We start from the raw sequence: 14,233 nt of genomic DNA, 5'->3' as shown, positions 1-14,233 counted from the left end.
GCCACTGCCTGCAGTGCGTACCAGGATATGCATCAAACAAAGTAGTTTGTTCCTACACTGTACCGCAGTAAAGCTGTGGAACTCTTTCCCAATCCTCTCCCATTCAAACAGCGCTAGGGCTTACTGAGAGATTTGAGGAGGGGTTGCAGCCGGCTGAGCTGGCATACTCCCTTCTGCGCCCAGCATATCAACGAAGGGGCAGATGAGATCACCAAAATTTTTTATAACGTGGTTTATTGGTTTATTGGAACCTCCCTTGCACGCACTGAAAAATCGCAACATAAAAGTTTCGCACTTCCAGTAACTTGGCGAAAATATTTTCCCAGCGTAGTCTAACACAACTGGTAACTTCATCCCCTTTTTTGTGTTGAGATGTTTTGGATTCGTATTTGCCTTCATGTATGTACAGGGAAACTACCGCGGCGTCCTTGCACTTCCCAATGATGCCAGCACGGCAATCGCAGCTCCCCGCTAGGATTTGTCTGCTGTCGCCAATCTTCAAGAATCAATTTGGCCTACAATTTCATGCGTCCACACCGTAGGTAACGAAGTAACTTACGCTGAGCTTCACGCATCTCGCTGGTGCATTATTTTTCGTTTGCGGAATAAACATAGCAGTCACTTCCAATCAGTGCGAGTTCAACACTTCCCTCACGTCGTAGACGTGCCCCACTTCAAATAGACGACTTCCTTTCTCTAAATACTTTTCACTAAAAAAGCTGTCAAGATCTTGTAATTCCCGAAACCCGGTTAAAATTAATATCGGCACGCTGTTTCGCGCCATCGCTACCGTTTGACAGGACGCCTAACACGCAGCGCGGGCTGCTGACGCCGCGAGTAATCCTACCACATTCGCGCGACTAGTCGTCAGATGGCGCTAGGGGTCGGAAAGACAGGGCGCCGCCTAGCACTTGCAACGTGCCCATACCTGCGCCGATGGCGTAGGTATAGGGAGGTCTACACGCGTCAATATCTTCAACGATTTCTACGTCATTTTTTTTATTGCGAAAGCAATACTGCTCGAGGTTTCCGCTCTTGGCCGTCGTCCCGGCGAATCCACCATTGACCTTTAGCTTGACCTATGTGTGACGTCACAGCAGCTGTGGAAAAGCGGGGCCCCAACTCGGCTCGTCGCGATCGTCCCAGCGAATCCTCCACGGTATGTCGGATGATGTGTATAAGGTGAAGCTGCAACGATGTGCTGCAGCTAAGAAGCGGCGGCGTGCGGAAGAAACGGATGAAGAGCGCGAACAACGTTTAGCTACGGCGTGCATATTATGCAGCCAGGCGAATGCGTTCGACATCTCTTGATCTGGGTGCATCTACAAGTATCATGCATGCTCTCAATGCTGACGCGACTTTGGCGACACCTGATCGTTCGACAGCAAGCCTTATGGATGCTTTAAATGGCGACGAGACTGCATCTACACGTTCGATGAGCAGTATAGAACTCTACAACCTGAACGGAAGATTGTTTTCGCAATCCACTATAGGCTTACCCAAGCTAAGCCTCTGCCAATTTTTGTACAATGTGTACTCACGGCACCTGTATCGTGCATTGGTAGCTTTCATGTTTTACGCACTAGCAGCTACCCATAACATATACAACCAAGCGGGCGGAGCAAACCGCTTTGCGCAGAACGCAGAGTAAATTCCTTACGTCGCCTGGCATTGCACAGCCTGAGGCATAAGCGTCCTCGCTCTGTTGAAACCAAACATGGCAAAGCGTTTGCGTGAGTGAATCACGCTGGGCGCACCGCCACGGATGCAACACTGTCAATGAGGCGTGCGCCTCTCATTCGTGACAGGTGCGAGCTTGCGATCCGAGCCGCAGGAACCGCGTTTATGTCTGGTTTCCACTTATGATGCCGGCCCTGATCTCTCGAGGCGAACGCGTGTACAAGGAATGCACAGTGTAAACACCGCTTTGCTGGTCCAGAGTCCCTCGGCACCGCGGAGGGGTACTGCTGCGGCGGGTCGTCGTCGTCAATTTCGCTTGACGACGCGGACGGATCGTAGGCATACGCCTTTATCGTTCGTGGTCGCTCAGTAGGCCGCTCATCCAAGTCGGAGTCACAATCTCCGCTCATGCCATCACTCTCACTAGAACTTTGCATTCGGTACTGCGCAGCGCGAGGAAAACAAAACTGCGCAGCCGGTCAGTTCGCTCCGCGGCTGCTGAGGGTAGGTGTGTGACGTCAGATCCGCCGGCTTGTTGTCGGGAGCGCTTTGCGAGTGACGCGGTTACAGTGGCTAACGCGGTGGCCGCTCATAGAGCGTCAAATATAAAGCCATCCGCTCAAAAGTAGCCCGAATAATGACTGTATATTATAGCAATCGTGTCTTAGGAATGCATCAAAAGCGTAGCAGTTTGGGCGAGTTGGTATGTCATGACTGTTTTAGGCTTGTAGCGCAGCTCGGAAGAACAAAAAAGGAAGGAGGTAGGGTTAATCAAAGGGAACGGAAAACAAAGTGTTTTCCGTTCCCTTTCATTACCCCTACCTCCTTCCTTTCTTGCTCTTCCGAGCTGCGCTACAAGCCTAAAACACTTAGGAATGCAATTGTGGGGCTTTCTGTATATTCTTCGATTTTTATTCTGTATCCCTTTAAACGAGTACGTGGAGTCGGGCACGTGCTGCCACCGCCAGCAAGTAAGGACCGACGCTGCAAGAAGACTTCGACAGCAACGTGACGTATTTAAAGCGTCGCCCAAGTCTAACACGCGGGTGTTTCTTTAAATTTGCTAGCCATCAATGAAAAACGGCAACTATTTGGCTCACGTCGATAGTGCGCGAATGTTTACAAGGGGACGTTCTACACTAAAATAATTTACACCCTAAAACGTGAAAAAGGGTGTAAATTTGTCTATAACTCACGCCCTTAGGGTGTTATCTATATAACGGACACCATAAGGGTGTGAGTTATAGACACATTTACACCCTTCACTTTTAGGGTGTAAATTATTTTACAGTGTACTCTGGCAGCTACTGCGTATGGCGCGTCCACGCGAGCTCTGTCTTGAACGCACCGAGGGCCGATAGTGTCATGTGCGCTATAGCACCTATACGCTTGCGCGTCACCCGCATTCACGAAGTGAACCGCCACTGTAACTTTTTTCGGCTGTACTTAAACCGTGAATATAAACTGACGGCAGGTTTCCTTTTGTAACGGTTCAAGCTGTGTCTGGTGTTTTGTGTATACCGTGACTCCAACAACCCTAGTATTTGTTGGTTGGTCTCGATTGTTAGAATTCCGGTTTCTTAGAAGGCAATCTTATGATCCATATCTTCTGAGCGTTCGGCTACAGGGATTTGCTGTCGGGAGAATGGTCCGACACCTTTCTTGCGTTGCTTTATTCTTTCGGTCAAGGTTTTCGTTTCGCCGATGTATGCTGCATAGATTTGATTTTGCATAGAAAGAAATTAAGCGTCACCGTCCGGTGCGCCGTCTCGCTTAAGTTCGGGAAGCGCGTCGCCTTTTGTGGTCACGTGCGCGGGGAACCATACGATCCTGGAGCTCGCGGTTTTGTATGTGCCAGCTTTGGCCAGAGTGGCCAGGGTTAATTTCCTTCGAAGTTCCCACCTTTGGCGTTGTTCTTCACTGCCGTTTGCGAGTCGCTTAGTACGACTTCCCATTCCTTATGTGTGAGGGCCAGCCCGATCGCTACTTCCTCCGCTATTTCCGATTGTTTGTTGTATACGCTGCGTGCGATTCTTATTTTGGAGTCTGTGTCTATCACTACAGCGGTGTATTTGTGGCCATTCGTATATTCGGTTGCGTCGACAAAGCGCGCTTTTCTCTCCCTGCCGAGTGAACGGAGCACGGCCTCGGCTCTTGACTTTCTTCGGCCTCGGTTGTAATCAGTGTGCAAGTTTCTTGGCATGTTTGACACCGCATCGGTGTCTCTGATATTTTGGGGGATTTGCATTTTCTGGCGCTGCTGATTGTGCTTCGTTATGCCGAGCTTGTTTATAATGGACCTTCTCGTCGTGGTGGTCGACAGGCGTCCGAGCTGCGGCATGCGTTGTGCTTCGGCTATTTCTTCCAGGGTGTTGTGTATGCCCTGCTGGGCCAGGAGCTCGATGCTCGTCGATTCCAGGAGGCCCAGGGCTACCTTGTACGTCTTCCTGATGAGGGCGGGCGACGAGGGCACTGTTGCACTTTTTAAAGGCAACATAATTGGACAAGCGGCTGTAGCCTGAACAGAACTGTGCTGTGTGGTGACGGTATGCGGTGACAGTATTTGACTGTCATTGTACGTCTGTGCTCCTCTCTTTCTTTATCTCTACTTTGCTATCACTTTACCTCACCCTCCCCTCTCTCCCCAGCGTACGTAGCGCAGCAAACCGGATCTACCCATCTGGTTTACCTCCTAGCCTTTCCCCTTTCTTCTGTCGGTCTCTCTCTCTGTTTCCTGATGACGACGGCCAGTTCTGATAGGCGGCTACGTAGCAATGTGGCTGACAAAGGAGTGGATATTTATGGATCGACGTCTTCTTATTTTAAACGGAAGTAGGTAAAACGCCGTCGGAAGTTAAGAACTATTCCGTGTGCTTTGAACGACGCTTCTACAGTTATCAGTCGAGCCGCCTGACGTAGCCACTTATGCTTATGTAGGTATTTTTCGAACCTTCCGCAGTGGGCGCAGTACGTCTAGAAACGCAGTGTCCTGTGCTCTACGCGGTGGTACGGGACTGGCGGCCACGCATCGTTGCGCAACTTCCCAAATGAAAATATGGGTCGGTTTTGGCACTTAAATTGGTAGAGCAGTAAACGAGGGATATATATTTCTCTGTTATTCTTCCACAGCTAATTCAAAAGACGCTGCTATAGTCGGATACAACTCAAATCTGCAGTAAAGCCCCGCCCACCCCCTCATAACTGCCAGCCACTGCTCCTATGCGAGGCTAAAGATAATTCGTACTCAAGACTTTTCCTGTTACCCAAATAAGGCGGTAACCACAAAAAATAAAACTATTAGCGGATAATTTTATACGTTTGTCCTCGCCTCTTATAGTGTAATGACGAAAGCCCAATTCTTTATTGAACCGAAATAAAATGCTTGACTTGGTGCAACTATTTATTGTGAAGTTCCACTTCAGTTGGGCAGTGAAGTTTCACGAGTAAGACGACGATTTATCTTGCTTCTGTGATTGGCTGGCGCAGTAACACAACCCAGTGTGGTCCATGCGCTTTGGTTGCCAACTGCTGATTTTTTTACAGCTTATTCTACTACGGTAATCTTTATTTTACACTTTCGCTTGCTTACTTGTTCTTGGCAGTATTCTTCATACGCTTCTTTCCTGCGCGAGTCCATTTGACGTGGTTCCTTGTTTGCCAAGATAAAGAGAGGTGTATCTCACAAGTGTACCTGTGCGATACACCTTATTTCATTTCCCATTTGCGGGTTTATGCGTCTTTATGGCGAATGGTGGGCGTTATTTAAATTTGTACTTGTAAAGGTACCCCCCCCTCATTTGCATAGAAAACTTACCTTAATTGCCCCCCCCCCCAAAAAACACACAAATCCTGGGTACGTGCCTGTCTACTTCTATGGCGTTTAGGTGGCTGAGTATATTGGTGACTTGCGATGTATTTATAACGCCGAAACAATTATTTTTGTGATGATTTCTGCGGAATACTGTTGCCTATATATGTGGTTTTTTTTACTCGAAATAAACCCTGTTGCACTTCAGAGCCTGTGTGTACCACGTCATTATGTGTCTTAGACTCTTCGTGTGCTACAAACTTCACCAATGTGCAGGATGCAGCGTTGTATGAAAACAGTCGGAAAAATATAAGATTGCCCCAGATTGTTTAGGTCTTCCCATTCGGCGCCTACGTTACTCTATCTATTTAATTAATCTGTCTACGGCCAACACAAGGAAGCACCAATATACACCGACTCCTTAAAGTCCTACTCGGGTGATTTCTCATCATGTTAAGGCTATGGAATATCTAGGTTCCCGAGACGCCCCTCTCACACGTTTCGTTCGTGCAGTTGCGGAAATTGGAAAATCATAAGTAAACAAAAAATGTCGCGGTCCGTTTGAGAGCTCCACGCAGGACTGCAAAATTTGGCAGAGATGTTCACAGTAGCCTATACTATCAACGGACTAGTTGACGACTCGTTTAAGTCAATCTTAATTAAAACGATGTCTGCAATCGTCTCTTAATTTGCCCGTTATTTTTTTTTCTCTCCCTCCGGCGCAGACGGCACCCATTCAAGCGTTCAAGTACGTCCTCGGTGTCGAAGCACGACCTTCATGTTGGGCTTCCACCTACAAGCCCTACGTGAAAAATAGAAAAAGTCACGCACTACAACGAAGCACAAAATGGAACCCAGCAACCTGTGCGTCCCGTGCACCAAGACCACCGACGAGAGATGCCAATTGCTTCAGCACCGAGAAGCCATTAACGAAGTGCTCCTTGGCGCGGGACTAGAACTGTGCGAGGACGTCCGACAGGTCGGTGGCGCCCGCCTGGCAGTGACTCAGTATTCGGCCTGCAACTACCCACTCTGGGCTCCACCGGACGACCCGGTGAGAAGCTCGGCGTTCAAGCTCGCCAACGATCTGCTCACTTGTCACTCGCGTTGTTTCACTGCCTTGGAAATATACTCCACCGTTGGCTGCACCCGCCAGGCGGTAGGCGCGCTCAAGGAGAGTGCCGCCTTGAAAAGCTTGACTGTCTACTTAGTGGATGGCGACTCTCGCCAGGACCACAATCACCTTCCCGTTTTCGGGGTCGTCCACTCTCTGCCATCACTCGAAGAGCTCGTCTTCAAAACCGAGAGCGATCCGCTCTACTCGACGGTTGAATTTGGCCATGGCCAGCTTCTGGGACGCTCTCTCAGAAGCCTCACGACGCTTGATGTGAGGGCTCTGGAAATGGGCACATTTAATGCGCAGCAGTTGGTCTGGTCGCTCATAGCAAAACGCACCCTACCCGATCTCGCTGTCGGAGGCTGCGTCTACAGGGCCGGCGTCAGAGGCACGCCCGGGAAAGTATTTGCCCATTACCTGACCACCAGTGCCGCCACCCTGAAGAAGCTAACGCTAAGCGACGGCCCGGTTTGCGATGACCTCGTTCTCTGGAAGACACTCATCCCAGCGTTCTGTGAAATGACCACCTTGGAAGAACTGAATCTGGACTTAACCATCGGATATGAAATCTTGTAAGTAACCGTCCAACGTTACTTTATGCTTAAAGGGCAACTCCGGCAATTTACAAGGGCAGTAATAATGACAGTGCAAACACTTTATTGTCGGTAATATTAACAATAAATGAAGATAAAGCGCACTCCATTCTCGAACAGTGTGAGGAATAAACGCATCTTGAACATATCGGTTCTTGACCTGAACTCACGCACTTTATGGTTATGATCAACCCGCTCGGACCTGTAGTGTGGATGAAAAATGTACTTCTCCCTAAATATAGCAATCCTATTTAATATATATTATGAAAAAATTTAAGCCTTAGTTTTCTCCTTCTTACTTCAAGGGGCTCCCATTCTAATTCCTGTTTTATGCCAGACACACTAATGTATCTACTATAATGCCCAGAAACATAGCGGGTCGCTAAGTTCTGGATTCTTTCGAATTTTTCTCTGTCTGTCTTAGTCGGCGGGTGCCATACAGTACAAGCATATTCCAGCGCGGACCTAATATATGTTTTAAATAGTAAATCTCTAGTCTTGCGGAAACATTCTCGTGTTACGGCGCAAAAAACCCAACATTTTGCAAGCTTTCCCAGAAACATAATCAACATGTCGATGCCAACATAGTTTTGAGGTGATGTACACACCTAAATACTTGTATTCGAGAACAGTTTCCAATAAGTGGCCGTTTATGTTATATACGTAATTAGGTACATTCTTTTTCCTCATGAAACACATGTGCACTGTTTCTTCCAAATTTACATTCATGCGCCACTGTTCGCACCACCGGTGCAATGTATTTAGGTCTTCCTGCAAAGGAAGTGAATCCTGCGAATTTTTCACTTCTGTGTAGACTACACAGTCATTAGCGAAGAGCCGCATGTAGGAAGTAATATTCTCTCATATGTCATTAATGAAGACAATAAAAAGCAACGGTCCTAAAATTGACCCTAGTGGGACGCCTCATGTGACGGAAGTTACATTTGATTTCGTTCCGTTTGCTGTGACATATATCTGACACCTTAAACTTAAGTATTCCCTAATCCATTCAACAACCTTCTCATTCACATTTAAACAACACAACTTGTGGAATAAGAGGCCACGATCTACTACGTCAAAAACCTTTTTAAAATCAATGAATATGCAGTCAATGATGCTACAACGATCCGAAGCTTCGCATACCTCATAATCAAACTCGGTTAGTTGTGTAACACAGGATGTTCTGTGCCGGAAGCCGTGCTGATTTGGATTTAATAAGGGATTCAAGATGTTGGTATATAGGATGTGCTCTAGAGTTTTGCAGGCATTGCTTATTAAGGATATATGGCGGTAATTAGAGACTAATTCCCGAGGCCTGGTCTTATGAATAGGGACCACGTAGGCAATTTTCCAATTTGTAGGGATAGAAGTGGTGAGCAAAGATTTCTTGAATGACAGAAGGCCTATGGGCCCCGGGTGCCAGACGACCTAGCTACGCCACTGTTCGTCGTAAACATTTTCTTTCATTTAGGTACAGCACATCATACTTCAGTTTTCCACGAGTGCCTTCACTCTTATGCAGCTTCGAAAAATCCCACAGGAATTTCCTTTTGCGACGTATAGCCTCAGAGAAATCTTCCGAGATACTAACAGTTTTCCCTTTCAACTTCGCTTTGGCTAAGACGCTTTGTTTTTCTTTCAAAGAAGCAAATTTAGCAATGATAGGTCGTTTTCTTCCTTCGTAGTGTTTCCATAGTCTGTGTGCTACTTTAATGTGCATGGTGGTTACACCAAGTTCAGACAATATTGCCATTACGTGTCCTTTAGACTTGTCGGGATGCTCATGAGTCTCTGTACCATAAATTCCGTAGAATAGCAAATAAGAACGCCGACTTCTGTTTTCCAGATCATCGACTTTTTTCAATAGCTTCTTCACCACAGTTTGGATGTCTTCGCATTGTTCCGTGTATGAGGTTAAGGTCAATTTAATACCTTTAAACTGTTCGATAGTTTCTTCTAAGCTCTCGATTCGCTTCTTTAGGTCATATAATGCAGTCATACCCTCTTCCTGCTTTACTTCAATGGCTTCTAATGTCGATTTCATTTCATTCTGTCCTTGCAGAAGTGTGTCTAATGTATCTTGCATATCGGGTCCTGGATTCAACTCGACATCCCCACACAACAGTAACAAGATAAAATAAAAAGCATAACTAAGCAATAGGACAAAGCGTCGCCGCTCAGAACGCTTGACACATCGTGACTGTGCGCTTGCAAACACAATCTGGGGTGGAACCGGCAAAATATGCAAATCAATGGGACACGAATCCTTAGAACAATCACCAACCTGCACAAGCAGAAAAAATTAAGTGTAACGCAAAGGCATAGCTGCGCCGTTTACACGCCCCAAGTTCACATCGACACAGAAAGAGCGAGCGAACGAGTGGCAGCCCCCCCCCCCCCCCTCATTCTCGCCATCCTCGCAAACATATAAGACTGTGCTGAGCACAGGCGCCTAAACCTTTCCCCCATCCCTCACGGCCCTCATCCTAACTCGCTTGCCCCAGTTAGTCTGTTCAGTGGTTTAGCTTTTGCTGTTAAAAAAATACTGTGCGGCGACTTCGATTTCGCCCATGTCGCACTTTCAATCCCTTCGGCACGCCGCTTACGATTCTTAAGCGTGCATGAAAATGCCGCGCTAGTGCGTACGCCCTTCATCGCCAAAAAGTTCCCAAATCAAATCCGCCTCTGCCTTCCGCGTACATCATCGCCACTTTACCCACAGCCGAATACGCTTCTGATGACGCTTCTGTTGGAAGCATCATCTGCTATAGTTGCTGGAATAGCTTCTAGTCACCATGCGCTTGTCTATCTAGCGGCTCTGTCCTGCCCACATCTACATCTAGGCTAATCTGTAAATGATATAATTCCTGTTCTCTTCTTCATAAGCCAACAATGGGCTTGATTTGCGTTTGTACAAGCTGCTAAAGCCTCTTTTGACCCGTGCTTTTTCAGCCCCGAAGTGACCGCTCTCTTCGCCGAAGTGGTTCTTCGCTGCCCTAGCCTACGACTCCTCCAGCTACCTCGGCCAGGACAAACCTACCGTGACCAGTTCCTGAACGGCTGCCGATATTCACGCTACAATGTGGCGCAGTGGATGAAAGCCTGGCTCAAAGCTCTGCGGACGAACTCCAGCTTGCACGAGCTGCGCCTCACTTTGCCAGACATGGACAAAGCTCAGTTTCGCACTCTATTACAAGCTGTCGCTGACAACAAGACATTGAAGAAGGTGGTACTCCAAGAAGTGCCGCTGATCACAAATAACGATCTCAACGCAGATCTGATGGTCCTTTCCAAAACCATCCAGGAGCTCAGCCTCGGCGACCGCGTTCGGGTCATGAACCTTTCTGTGACCTTTGCGAACGCGCCCAAGATATTGGCATCCACGGAACTTTCCACCGTGAACTTCGACAACCTCCGCATCGAGTTCAGCGCCCAACACGACCTGGAACCTTTAAAGGCATGCTGCGAGGTGCTCTCCCGCCGCGGCACCTCAACGTCAGTCAATATCTGCTGCGATTTGATGGGTCACGTTGCGTTCGGCACCTTGTTGGATTGGCTAGCCAAGTCGTCCTCGCTGACCCACGTGGAAATTGTCGCCGATGATCACGCAGGGATAACGGGTTACTGCGGTCGCTGCGTTGTCATGTACGACCGGGTGGTTCCAGCGCTGGCGAGGAACGCCAACATCGCTAAAGTAAGTTTTGTTGGCGTCAAGATACAATCGAAACACCTTGACAAGCTCCGTGACTGTGCTCGTATGCATGGAAATCTCATCGGGATCAGCCTGGCTCCCAATTGCAGAGACGTCGACTCGTACATGCCACATCACAGAAATTCGCGGAACTTGAAGCTCTACGTGCACGCCATGAGGGTAAGTTCCATCACTACGATTTTTGCTCTTGTTTTTTTGGTGCAGCAAATGTACGAAAACTCGAGATGCGCTTGCGATTCAGCCGCCGTACTCCAGGTGCTTCGGCTCAGGCACGGGAGGAACATGAATTTAGTCAACCTGCATTTATCTGGCTGGTAAAAACAATAAACCAGACAGATAAATGCAAATGTTTCCATAACGGAATTTCCAGTCGAAACCGCGGTGCTGGTGCAAGTGGCGGTGGGATGTGAGGCTCAATACAGCGCAGTTTCCAACAAATAATTACCAGAGGGAGCTCTGTCACCATTGTCGGTGAGAACGTAAGAATGTACATTGTCCAACTGAAGGTCAAATTACGTAGATGCGCCAGCCAATGACGTTCGCTTATAAAACTGGTTTTAATGTAGGATCCTATATTCTTCACATCGTATTTTTGCATATCGGAGTGATGGGGTTTATGGCTTTTGCAATAGGGAAGTGCGACAATTTGAAGTATTATCGCGTGGGTGCAGACACATTACCTTGCTTTGTTTAGAAAACAGTAATTGCTTTACAATTTAGCAACATGAAACATAATAATTAGATTAGAAGAATGCCTGAAGCCACGAAGATGAACATTAGACTAATCCGCACGTACCCATGATTCCGTGGTAGCTGAAAAGCAGAAGCTTCCTCCTGCGAGTTAGGTGGGAAACTCTGCCGCAGTGCATTCCGTCGTGAGAAGCTAGCGAAGGAACTTCTCTGTATACTCTGCATTGATTACTTTGCCTTCTTTCTTGTCTTACAGATGCTTCGCTCGTTGAAACGCTGACGTTCATGCTATTGCGGAATTACAACTTTCCAACTCAGCAGTACCATTATGTCTGGCGTCCCTTTAAGCGGAATCGGCTGCGCAAAATCTAACGAACAGTAACTTGCGGACAACTTGCCGGCTTAACGCGCAACTGCCATCACATCTTCAGCTGCTTTTTTCCCGCAGTACATGACTGTTCTGAAAACTCTAGGGAGAAAAGTGACAAGCCTTGGATTGTCATGAATAATTTAGGAATAGTTGCTTTTCTACTGCCAATTCGGTTTCAATTCCCAGAAGGATAGTGTGTTGTGATGTCATCACACAGTACGTGGGAGAAAGACACTGCGACGCTTTGACGCCCGCTCGGTCGTCAGCTATGCTGCTACATCGGCCCTGCCAATGGGCAGCAGCATAGCGGACAACCGAGCGAGCCGGAGCGAGTGTCGAAACGTCGCAATCTCCGGCTCTAAGCTTACCGTCTTCTGCGTCATGAAGTCACAACAACGCAGTAATGAAACTGGAACTGACTGCAGAAAAGATCATATATTAAATTATTAGGGCCGCAGCGAGGCCTGACTGTATATTTTTCGCGATTAATTCTCACTATGCCTTCAGTTGAAGCAAAATAAATATAAAAGAAAATCAAGACTCGAGAACATCGTGTCAGTGACCGCGTTTACGATAAAGGATAAGGTTCATCTCCAAGAATGTATGTGCAATTTTACCTGGCTCAAAACTGCAAAACGGAAGTGGTCCGGTTGCTACATGTTATGTGTCTGCTGGATCAGACTGAAAGTACGTATGGACGCATCTGCACATTTACATCCCTCATGCACATGTATAAGGCCCGCTACATCACCACTGGGATGCGCCTGCTTTGTAAGTTTAAAGATGTTCTTAGATTGAGTCCTCGCGGCACATTCCAGCTGTGCTCTTTCGGTTGGTTTGCGATTAGGCGTTACTTGTTCTGAAGAACGAAAGAGTGAAATAGTGTCCATCTGTTGTTTTCCCTTTTTTCTTTAGCAGATATTCGCCCCGGAACATAGTTTTTCTATCTCGAAAACCATGTTATCACCCTGCACTGGAAACAAACGACCACTGACGTCATGGCTGGCGTGTTTTAACAGCTAGCAGCGGAATGCACAAATTTTTTCGTTAGTAAGTGCAGTGTGGCATGGGCCAGCCGCTTTGCTTAGCCTTAGACTGGCCGATGTTCTAGCGATAGTTCTAGCGTAATAACATTCCTCTTAATACGGCCCTATGTTGGGCCGAATATGGCTTCCAAGGCGTCAGCGGTATTTTACTGCTCATGCATCACGGCCACCGCGTAGCCTTAGAGATCCGTCTCTATTAATGTTGAGGTGCGATGTTCGACGCGAGCAGTTCGTGCACACGTTAATTGCTGTTCTCTACAAAATATTGAACACTCGCAGGAGCTGCAGCGGCTCATGCGCAAGAATGAAGCGCGAATCGGCGTGGCAGCCAGGTTCGTGTTGGGCGAGGACATCCGCAAGGGTGCCAGAGTCATCGAACGCCTGCACGAGCATCCTCGGTTGCTGGAACTCGTGCGGCAAGGAGCATCGGTCACCGACGCCGATGCCCGAAAGATGGCCCAGCGAGCCATGGAAAGGGTGCGGGACTGCAGCCTTCGCGACTACATGAGGCTCACCGGCGTGATCAAGGAGGAAGTGGAGCGCCTTGACACCGTCTCCAAAAAAGTCCACCTCGCGGACTTGCCGGCAGACTTCTGGCTCCGGGTGCGCCGATGCCTGAAGATTACGCACGTTGTTATCCCGCGCGGAGCCCAAGTCTGTGAGGGCCGCCTCGGGCCCGTGCCCCTCGTGGAATCTCTGTTTAGGATGAGGCTTGCATGAGCCCCACCTCCTAAAAAAATTGTTGCAACGCCAATCGCTGCCCATACCGACCTATCTTCTTTCAATCGGCGCTGCCCTTGTCTAAGTAAGAGAAGTGCGCTTGCCTGTACAACTAACAACGTATGCACCCACTAACCGAGAAATAAAAGCATTATAATCTACAGACAAAAACGTCGTTGTGTTTTCTATATAGAAATATCGTAATAAAATATGTCACGCGGACGATTACCACCTCATTTCTTTAAATAGATCAAAGATGGCAACATTCCTAACTAATCAGAGTCAACAGCTAACACTTCCAGGGTGTGCTCGACGAGCAGGACTCGCCGGACGTACATTACGAGGACTTCCAAAAGCTGATGGAACATGCTACGATTTCTTGCCCCTTAGTCAGGCCCAGCCCAGACAAAATACCTAGGAAGCCATGGGTGCTTGGAGAACTATGCATGTCTGACGCCACCGACACTTTTATGCGAAGCATATTACGAGGGCTCAAC

General features: G+C 47.9%; 1 protein-coding gene across 1 annotated transcript; it reads left to right on the top strand.

Moving 5' to 3' along the window:
• The first annotated feature begins 6,335 nt into the window (after positions 1–6,335).
• Positions 6,336–13,818, top strand: LOC139049319 (uncharacterized). Its single transcript, XM_070524697.1, has 3 exons — positions 6,336–7,177; positions 10,151–11,069; positions 13,296–13,818. The coding sequence occupies exons 1-3, from the start codon at positions 6,336–6,338 to the stop codon at positions 13,734–13,736; spliced, it is 2,202 nt and encodes a 733-aa protein (XP_070380798.1). The 3' UTR covers positions 13,737–13,818.
• Positions 13,819–14,233: the final 415 nt, after the last annotated feature.

Source organism: Dermacentor albipictus, chromosome 8 (assembly GCF_038994185.2).
Source record: "Dermacentor albipictus isolate Rhodes 1998 colony chromosome 8, USDA_Dalb.pri_finalv2, whole genome shotgun sequence".
NCBI classification, from domain to species: Eukaryota; Metazoa; Arthropoda; class Arachnida; order Ixodida; family Ixodidae; genus Dermacentor; species Dermacentor albipictus.
This window is presented reverse-complemented; position numbering and strand designations above follow the sequence as displayed.

Bases quoted from the DNA above. Each gene is read 5' to 3' on its own strand.
- LOC139049319 (XM_070524697.1), top strand. From the start codon at position 6,336: ATGGAACCCAGCAACCTGTGCGTCCCGTGCACCAAGACCACCGACGAG. The intron at 7,178-10,150 runs GTAAGTAACCGT...GTGCTTTTTCAG, and splicing joins ACCATCGGATATGAAATCTT to CCCCGAAGTGACCGCTCTCT. The intron at 11,070-13,295 runs GTAAGTTCCATC...GAACACTCGCAG, and splicing joins TCTACGTGCACGCCATGAGG to GAGCTGCAGCGGCTCATGCG.